At 37.1% G+C, this 10,792-nt stretch overlaps 1 protein-coding gene across 1 annotated transcript in view; it reads right to left on the bottom strand.

The window, feature by feature from the left end:
* Positions 1–10,792, bottom strand: part of YAF2 (YY1 associated factor 2) — a 109,487-nt gene that overhangs the window by 64,460 nt on the left and 34,235 nt on the right. The window contains exon 3 of the mRNA XM_007937933.2: positions 10,152–10,223. Coding sequence (XP_007936124.1) covers positions 10,152–10,223 — 72 coding nt within the window. The remainder of the gene's footprint in view (positions 1–10,151; positions 10,224–10,792) is intronic.

Genomic DNA, 10,792 nt, shown 5'->3' with positions numbered 1-10,792 from the left:
GTTAAAACCAGACCAACCTTAAGAGATACTAAAGGGAGTCCTTTGAATAGAGAACCAAAAATAGCAAATAACAACCAACCATTCATACACAAGATGACATAACCCAGAAACCACAGCTATGGACATATCCAAAGTAAAACAAGCTTACAAGATTGTAAACAGGGAACCAGAGATGTCAATTGGCAAATGAGGACAACTACAAACCAAAAAGAGGGAAAATACTGTGTAGTCACAGAGCTTCTAAATGGTGAGGCAGTCAAGAGAGTATCAAGACAGAACAGACTATTCCAAACTCCTGGAGAAAATTATAAATCATAGGGTAACCTTAAAGAAAAATGATAAACCTTCCCATCACAATAAAAAAGAGGACAAGAACAAATATTCAGCAAATACTAAGACAACAGCAACAAACGAAATGATAACACAACTCATACACATAATGAGCTCAGCACAAAAAATAATATGGAACAAAGAAACCAGGGACACCACGAAAAAACATGTAATAAATGACAGCAACCAATTCATACTTGCCAATAATTACACTGAAAGTTAATGGATTAAATGTACCACTCAAGAGACAGAGAGTTGCAGATTGGATAAGAAAACAAAATCCATCAATATGCTGTCTACAAGAGACACACCTTAGAGATAAAGACAAAAACAGACTAAAAATCAAAAGTTGGAAAAAGATATATCAAGCAAATGGCAACCGTACAATAGCAGGAGTGGCAATATTAACTTCTGATCAAATTGACTTTAAGACAAAAATCACCATACGAGACAAGGAAGGACATTATATAATGATTATAGGAAAAACTGAACAAGAAGAACATAATAATTATCTATGGACCCAATGAAAGAGCCCCAAAATACATAAACCAGAGTCGAAAAGGGAAATAAATGACTCCACAGTCATGGAATGAGACTTTTAAAATATCATTATTTTTTTAATTAATTTTTATTGTGATTTGGGTGAAAGCTGACAGAGCAAATTCATTTTCCAAACAGCAGTTCATACACATTTTGTCTCGTGACATTGACTGCAATTCCCCACAATGTAACAGCTCTCTTCCCACTTCCTCCCCATATTACCTCTTCCCTGTGTTCTTCCCTCCCATGCACTCCCATCTGCCGAACTGTCACCCTGTGCAAACATTGCCCTTCTGATCTCCCATGACTGACTGCTCCAAGTAATGTATCTACCTGATGTAAATGTTCACCCCATATGCTTGTCTACTGTTTGGCTGGAAAGCACAGAATTGAGTTCAATTCCAGACCTGTAGGGTATCTAAGGGCCATAGTCTTACAAGGTTCACCAAGCTCTATCAGACTAGCAAACTTTGTCTTTTATGATTTTTTTTTTTTTTAGAACATTCTAAGTTTTTATTTCAAATGTCATGTTTGATAACAGTTTCAAGCTACTCCTACCTTGCACTATGCCATGGGAACAGTTCATTTTCTTTGGTGTATATATAAAGAAAGGAACAACAAAGGCCTGTTTCGCTTGAATTAGCACCATTACTTTTGTGTAGGCTTTTACATAAAAACATTCAGAATGAGAAGACTCAGAAAGAGATAGATAGAAACAGGAAGACAGTGTTTCTGGTTCCATGAACACAGAGTTACCACATAAAGAGCGAGAAAGAGAAAACAATTGCTTCCAAATGACAGGAACAAACCCCTACTACAGGGAATCTTTTTCTGGCTCTGAGCATAGAAACAACTTCAGGAAGGCTCCTGGAGAAGTTATGAGAAGCTGGAATTAATTAGACACCCCAAATGGAAACAGAAATTTTAACTATTTGAACATAGATTTAAGGGAGCAAAAGATTTCCCAAAGGAGAATGGAGAATGCTAGTAGTGTCCAGGAACCACTTCTAATGAAGGCTTTCTAGAATATGAGATGCAGTTTTGTTTTTAAAATGATTAGTTCAGGGTCATCGTGCCTAAGAAAGTTAAATGCTGTTTTTAATACATGAATCTATGAAACTTTTAGAAACCACTTGGCTGAATTGATTTTAAACCATGCTGAAGACCAGATTTGAGATTCAAACTAAGGGAAGCACTTGAAAATTTTAATTGGAAAATACTTTCAAATAATTCTCTTTCTAACTCAAGTAATAGAAGTATAGTGTTTTCTAACTCCCACATGAAACTTGAGTTTTAGCTATAAAAAAATTCTACAATAAACAACAATTAAAAAAAAGTCATACAGTTATGTCTCTATAATTCACGATGGCCTGATAAGCCACCAACATTTGGTATTATGAAACATATTTCTTCAAAACTCAAAAATCCTATACTTTAAATGACTAAAACAAAACTTAACATTTGTTCTTTGGTTTACATTCTAGTCTATGGCTTCTTTGAGGTTCAGAACATCCACCCCACAAACCAAGAATGCAAGCACGTGAACCAGCTACTTAGGTCAGTCAGAATGGCTCCGGACCTCAGGTGCAAATGGGTATTTTGATCAACATTATCAATACACACAATATACATCAGAGGTCGGAGGTTATTCTCATCTTTCTTTAACGTGTAACAACTGGTCTGGTAACTGTAAAACGCAAAAACCAGATAGCGTTTTTAGGCTGGTGCTGGAGAAAAACTTACTGAATATTTGTAGTTTATATCACTCCCCTTCCTCCTCATCTATCCTTTCGTTGTATTATCCTGGGACAGAGAGAGTCCCCCACTCCACAGCAGCTTTTTCATGTTTTCATGTATTAGCACTTGAATGATGAACTTAAAATGGACCGATGGGGTCTGATTTCTAATTCCAACATGGATAGAAAAGACTAATACGTCCTCAGAGTTTAGTATCCCCATTGCGTCAATGAAACAATGCTTTCGAGGTGTTCCACAGACTGGTTGGATTTTATGTTTGATACCCCAATCTATATACAGTATTAACTCACTTCTGTTCACACTTTTGAGTGTTTGTCAACATTTATCCTCAAGTCAACTATAGTATTCTTAGATTTTCCTATAGCCAAGGTATATCTTCTTATACTTTGACATTTCTTAGCTCACAACATGCAATTTATAAAATCTGGGACTTCTATAGGACACTAAGCTACAAGAAACCACTCTATTCATTAACTATTACTTCTGGGGTTAGACCTATTCACAGTGCTTTCACTGGACAACGGTTTTGTTTCTCAATTTCACAAACAACAGTGACACACAGGTTAAAACAGTGTCTTTGCTGGTGCTCTGAGACATCTGTTTTCAGATAAAATGATAAAATTTGGTTTTCCTTCACTATCCAGCCATACATGCTGCTTCCATTTGGAAGAACAAGATACTATAAAAGAAGTTCTTTCTTGCAAAACCCAAACCACATGGAAATCTTTGTGATGCCCCAGTGCTTTCTTAAATATATTCTTTAGAAAATATATATATATATTCTTTAGATACTACTTCATACCCACCAGGATGGTATGGTAGTTAATGCTGAGTGTCAACTTGGCTGGGGCATGATTTTGAGTAGCTTGGCAGCTATATGTAGTTATTCCCCATAATGAGATATGAGATTGGATGTAGTAGAATCACCTCCATGGTGGAGGCTCCTGTGAGCAGTTAATCAGTCAAAGGAGAGCTGCCTGCTTCCAGTATATATATCTATATCTATATCTATATATCTATATATATCTATATATATACACACACACATACATACATACATACATATACATATATACATATATACATATACATATATATATATATATAAGCTCTGGTAGCATAGTGCCTAAGGCACTTGACTGCTAACCAGAAGGCTGGCGGTTCAAACCCACCAGCTACTCCTCGGAAGGAAGGTTGGGCAAACCTACTTCCGTAGTGATACTGCCTCAGAAACCCAAGGAGGGGTCACTATGAGTCGGGGCCGACTCGACGGCAAATAACAACAACAACAACAATTATATATATATATACACACACATATATATAATACACACACATATATATATATATATGTATGTGTATATGTATATGTGTGTGTGTGTGTATACATATATATGTATATATATATGTGTGCGTGTATATATATAGATATATATATGGAAAGGATTCTCCTGCATTTGGTTCATCATCTTCTCCAGTTCCTGGACTTGAACAAGCACCCTGCCGTGTTGCCTGCCAATCTTGAAATTGTTGTCTTTGTAGCCTATGACTACAATCTGCCATTTTACCTGCCAATCTTGGATTAATCAGCCTCAGCAGCCAGTAGCTGTTATACTGCCTGCCAATCTGGAGTTCATCAGTCCCTGCAGGTTTGTGAGTCAGGAGAAGGCTCCAGTTCACTCCAGTGAACCTGGAAGGCAGAGCTGAAGCCCAGGGTTGAAGGGCCTTTGTCCAGCCCCTAGAGTTGGCACTATGACTTCAGACTTCTGGCCTCCTAATCTATAAGAGAATAAATTTGTTGATGCCATCCACTCGTGGTATTTCTGTTATAGCACCATTAGAGAACCCAGACAGACAGCTGTAATAATAATAATAATAATAATAAAATAGGAAACGAAAGATAAGAAATATTTGTGAAGATGTGGAGAAACTGCAACCCTCATACATTGGTGATGGGAATGTAAAATGGTACAGCTGCTTTGGAAAACAGTCTTGTAGTTCCTCAAAAAATTAAACATACAGTTACCATATGACCAGCAACTCCACATCTAGGTATATACCCAACAGAACTGAAAACACATGTCCACACAAAAATTTATACATATGAATGTTCATAGCAGCATGATTCATAGTAGACAAAAAGTGGAAATAACACAAATGTCCATCAGCTGATGAATAAAGAAACAACACATGGTTTATCCATACAATGGAATGTTAATGAACTATAAAAAGAAATTAAGCACTTACATAAGCTACTACATAGATAAACCTTTGCAAATATTACGCTAAATCAAAAAAATCAAAAGGACTACATATTGTAGGTGGGTGTTAGATACCGTCAAGTTGGATGGCTTAAATACACTACATACTTCCCCGCAACATTTTAAAAAGAAACAATGCCAATTTAAAACTAACTTCACCAAAGGATATGAGGCCAACATAACCTTGATACCAAACCTCAACAAGGATATAATGAGATGAAAATTACAAGAATGCTAGTAGAAATAAAAATCTCTCGAAAATATGTTGCTGTTATTAGCTCTGACTCATAGTGACCCTATGTACAACAGAACAAAACACTGCTAGGTCCTGTATGTTCACATCTGTTGCCATGATGGAGCCCACTGCTGCAGCTACTGTGTCAATCCATCTCATTAAGGGACTTCCTCTTTTTCACTGATCCTCTACTTTACTAAGCATTATGTCCTTCTCCAGGGACTGTTTCCTTCCGGTAACATGTCCAAAGCAATTATACATATTGTGTAACTTGATTTATATGAAGTGTCCAAAACAGGCAAATCTATAGAAACAAGTAGATTCATGGTTGCCTAGGATTAGAGGGATTAGGAATGAATGCTAATAGCTACAGAGTTTCTTTCTGGGATGATGAAAATGTTCTAAAGTTGACTGTGATGACAGTTGCACAGTTCTGTGAATATACCAAATACAACTAAATTGCATATGTGAATTATATCTCAATAAAAATGCTTTAAAAAGAAAAACTATTCCTTTGAGAGGGGATTTACAACAACTTCCATCTCTTTAATGGTTTTGGTATCTTTGGATTTTTTCTTTTACAGTCAATTTTTGGAATATTTTTTCCTAGAAAATGGAGCATTTCATCTATCATTACATACAAATTAATTATAATCTCTTGTGATTTTAAAGATCACTATTTTTAGTTATGTCCCCTTTTTCAATCTTATTGGTGTCATCTCTGTTTTTCTCAGGGCTCTGAATTGATTCAGTCATGACAGACACAGAAAAATTAGAACAGATCTGAACTTGTAAAATGCGTACCAAAACAATAACCGGAATAGAAAAACTTAGGGATCAAAGCCCTGGAACAGGAAACTCAGAAGAGGCATGGTGAGCCCTTTCAGGCAGAGCCTGATGTGGGAGACTGGATTATTGCAGGGCTTTAGAGAGCAGCATACACTCAAAGTAGCTCAGTCCACTGTCATCTCTGAGCAGGACAGCAATGTCTTCGACTCCGCTTGTCAAGAGATTTGGTTGCCATACACACACATATTGCCCTTGTTTTCTAAAATGGAGATTAAGTTTCTAGCAGGGTATGAACCTGCAACTTTTCCCATTCTGGTTATCTTCCCAGTACAGCCACATTTTACAAATTTGGGTCCGCTCAGGTTTCACTTCATCAGCTTAATCATCTTAGTAAAATAAAGGGTCGGCAGGAGTCAGAATTGACTCAATGACAGTTGGGTTTGGTTTTCTTGGGTTATATATATATTAAATTAAAACCCCTTTAAGTAAAATGTTCTCTAGAAAAGTTCTCCATTATAAGCTTTTCTTTAATGTTCATTTAAAAAAAAAATACCACTTCTTGGGAGTTCTCTTAACTGCTACATTGCCAAATGTTATCCCAACTGTGTGTGTCTGCATCGAGGCATGAAAAGAACAAGTTCAATCATTCCCATTTTAGAATTACAGAAACTGAAGCACAATAAAGTATTTTTTAAAAAGACTTTATTCCAACTTGAAAAAAAATTTCAAAGCAAGAGAATAGTTGAAAGTATAACATTCAGTAAGTAGCTCCTAAGAATAAGAACGGGAGCTCTGGTAGCATAGTGGCTAAGACACTTGCCTGCTAACCAGACGGCTGGCGGTTCAAACCCACCAGCCACTCCTCGGAAGGAAGGTTGGGCAATCCTACTTCCGTAGTGATACTGCCTCGGAAACCCAAGGAGGGGTCGCTATGAGTCGGGGTCGACTCGACGGCAAACAACAACAACAACAACAACAACAAGAATAAGAACATTGTCAATATAACCACCATGCCACTATCACAACAAAGAAACTATAAGATTGAATATTCTCTTATCTTTTGCTGTTGCTGTTGTTGTTATGTGCCGTCGAGTCGGACCCAACTCATAGCGACCTCTCCTTGGTTTCCGAGGCAGTATCACTACGGAAGTAGATTGCCCCATCTTCCTTCCGAGGAGTGGCTGGTGGGTTTGAACCGCCAGCCTTCTGGTTAGCAGTCAAGTCCTTTAGGCACTACGCTACCAGAGCTCCTATTCTCTTCTGTAGATGTACGGTTATTGTTGTTGTTATGTGCCATCGAGTTGGACCTGATTCATAGTGACCCCTCCTTGGGTTTCCAAGGCAGTAACACTATGGAAGTAGATTGCGCACACTTCTGAGGAGTGGCTGGTGGGTTTGAACCGCCAGCCTCTGGTTAGCAGTCAAGTGCCTTAGGCACTATGCTACCAGAGCTCCCAGATGTATGGTAGCAGGTTCAAAATTGCTACTCAAGTCATCTAACTATATGTTCTTTATCTTGCCTTGTACAAATACTGAACCTGAATTGATTCTTTGGCAATTGTGAGAACTGACAACCTGCCAAAAGGACATTTCCTTCCTTCAATGACCTTGAGATTAGATTTCATTTAATGTCTCACTGAACAGGTTCTCTTAAAGACATGGGTTTTTGATAACTAAGCAATGATCTAAGATATTCAAACCTCCAATGTCATGTAAACGAAATTTCCAGGTTGTTTTCTTATACTGTACAGCAGGCTTACAGTGAAGCCATACTAATTGACTCTCTCAAAATTGTTGTTGTTGTTGTTATGTGCCTTCAAGTCGGCCCCGACTCATAGCGACTCCTCCTTGGGTTTCCGAGGCAGTATCACTATGGAAGTAGGATTGCCCAACCTTCCTTCCGAGGAGTGGCTGGTGGGTATGAACTGCCAGCCGTCTGGTTAGCAGGCAAGTGTCTTAGTCACTATGCTACCAGAGCTCCCCTCTCAAAATTAGATGCTCTATATGTGCTGTAATAGTTTATATTATAATAAACAATTATAATTTCACTATACTTGTTTGAAAGGGGCTAAAAATATTTTTGTTTTTATTTTTTAGAAAAAACCACAAGACAAATGGGATTGATAAGCCAAAAGAACCTCTTTTATCAATGGAGTATTTATTAATCTACCTAAAAAACTACTTTTTCACTAGGTACAATTTAATCTCAGTTACTGATGTCAGGAACTGAGTAAGATAAAAATGTGCTGTGGTTGTTGTTATGTGCTGTTGAGTCAGCCCCGACTCATAGCGACCCCTCCTTGGGTCTCTGAGGGAGTATCACTAAGGAAGTAGATTGCCCGACCTTCCTTCCGAGGAGTAGCTGGTGGGTTTGAACCACCAGCCTTCTGGTTAGCAGTCAAGTGCCTTAGGCACTATGCTACCAGAGCTCCCAGATAAAAATACATACATACATATATATATATATATAAATCTATCTCTGCTCTGAAAGAGCTTACAACCTAGCTTAAGAGTTTTATATCAGAAGAAATAGCAGTATACATTATCATGGCTGAACTCTCGGCCAAACGACAGACAGGCCTACAAGCTGAACAACTATACCAGGGAGATGCACTCAGAACAATCAAACATGGGAGAGCAGAAGGGCAGCATTTGGATAAAGAAAAAGCAAGGGAGTCAGGAATGCACAGGCAAGAAGGACACAGGGAAAGAGGGAAACCACAGAAAAGAAGAAAGAAGAGAGCTGTTATATTGTGGGGACTGTAATCAGTGTTACCAAACAAAATGTGTATGAACTATTGAACTAAAACTAATCTGCTTTGTAGTATTTCACCCAAATCACAACAAAGAAAATATAAAAAATAGCAGTAGAACATTTAAAGACTAAATTGTGTCACATACACACAAGCATTTATTTCTATAGAAACAAATGTTTATAATAAATCTACATTCATATAAATAGCTAACAAGAGTGTTTATTATGTATTGCTAGTCATGGATTAATTTACTCTATCCTCACAAACAATCTTCCCAGAGATAACAGAAATGCTAACATAAGAGGATTTATGGGAGTGGGAGGACTTGACTCCAACTTTAAAGTATAGAAAAGTAGAATGTACAGAAGGACATTTCAAGAAAACAAAAAAAGCACAAGCCAAAGCAAAAATATGACAACTACACCTAGATAAGAACTTGAACAAAAGGTTCAAGTTGAAGAAATCAAGGCTAAATAAATAGGATGGGCCTGGATTATGACAGGCCTTAACTGACCAGCAAATGGATTAAAAATTTATAATACAGCTATACCAGGGCTCCATTATTGGTTCTTTAGGTGCTAAAAGTACCCCTTTAGCAAAAGTAACCTGGTAACCATGCAGAATAAGTGAAGAAAAACTAGACGACAGGAACTCTAATCTAATTGTAACATTATGTGCCAACTCAATAATCTGGTACCCGAGGAACCAGAGCGCTCAGATTGAACCAATTCTGCCATTCTTCACATCAATAAACCAATCCATTCTGAATAATGAATAACTGGAATATACCTTAAATTATTTTTCAAATATACTGTCAAAAGGTACATGGAAAACTGTGTCATTAAGAAGTTCTAGTCAATTAATATCAAACTATTATTGCTGTTCAAACACTAATACGCCAAAAGAATATGACTAAATTTGGCACACGCAGAAATTTTTCAATACAAGTATTTACATCAATAGAACATCACAAAACAAAGAAATTTATAAGATTCCAGCACAAAGCTTTCTAAGAGTGCTTTAGAACCATTACACTATTTACCAAAATTCAATTAACATATAAATTTTTTAGAAATGGTTATTATAAAAATGATAGTACACTAAAACCTAGATACATTAAAATTAATTATTCAATCATTATCAACTATGCAATAAATTCCATAATCTATATGAAACTTAAAAAAAGAAGCTATCCCAAACAACTTCCTTCCTTTGTAAGTAAACTCCTTACAAAAAGAAATTGGAGGGAAAAAAAAAATCTCAAATTTGTGAAAAGTGGATTACTTACCAGTAACTGGAGTTATCCTATTGGGTCTTTTCCCTCACAGATCCACCTCTCTTGCCCTTCTGTCCAGGATCAGAATCTTCCTGACGGGCATCCACCGGAACTGAGGGGGCATGCAGTACAGATGTATATGTAAGAAAGTTGGGGGGAAGGGGATTTGGGAGATGCTACAGACATGCTTCAGTGCACTTGCTTACCTTCCTGAAATTGGAAATTTCAACCGTTCCCTGGTCCTCGAGGCATTCACAATAACTTCAAAGAATGTGGATCTGTGGAGATTACCCAATAGGAGAACTCCAGTTACTGGTAAGTGATCCAGCTTTTTCTTCTCTATCAGAATAAGAAGATTTTTTCATTTTATTTGAGATTATTATTACATGAAGAACTACAAGGGAAAGAGTTGTAAATTCACTGGGTAACTACAAATATGTGCACCAAAGTACAGAACACAATTTGTTAACTAAAAATGTCAACAGTAACAATGTCCAGTATCATCAGAAACATAAGGAAAAGAAAACTATTCCAATGGTCTCATTTTTAAATTTCCTCTGTAATGGCAACTATATTTTAATAAACAAAACCACCTTCTACCATGCTATTTTTCCATTTCACTAAAGCATTATCATTTTTAAATATCAGTACAAGGATAATTCGTTGATCAAAATCTGCTATTTCTTACCTAGTCACTGTCATTAAAGTTCACTAAATTTTGGTATAAATGGCACTACTGCCCAGAAGGGAGCTCTGATGGTGTAGTACCTAAGGCATTTGACCGCTAACCAGAAAGTTGGCAGTTCAAATCCACCAGTCACTCCTTGGAAGGAAGACTGGGCAATCT

Source organism: Orycteropus afer, unplaced genomic scaffold, assembly GCF_000298275.1.
Source record: "Orycteropus afer afer isolate SDZICR_OR568_19922 unplaced genomic scaffold, OryAfe1.0 scaffold00045, whole genome shotgun sequence".
Lineage (NCBI taxonomy): Eukaryota > Metazoa > Chordata > Mammalia > Tubulidentata > Orycteropodidae > Orycteropus > Orycteropus afer.
The sequence above is the reverse complement of the archived record's forward strand: the minus strand, read 5'-3'. Positions and strand labels throughout refer to the sequence as shown.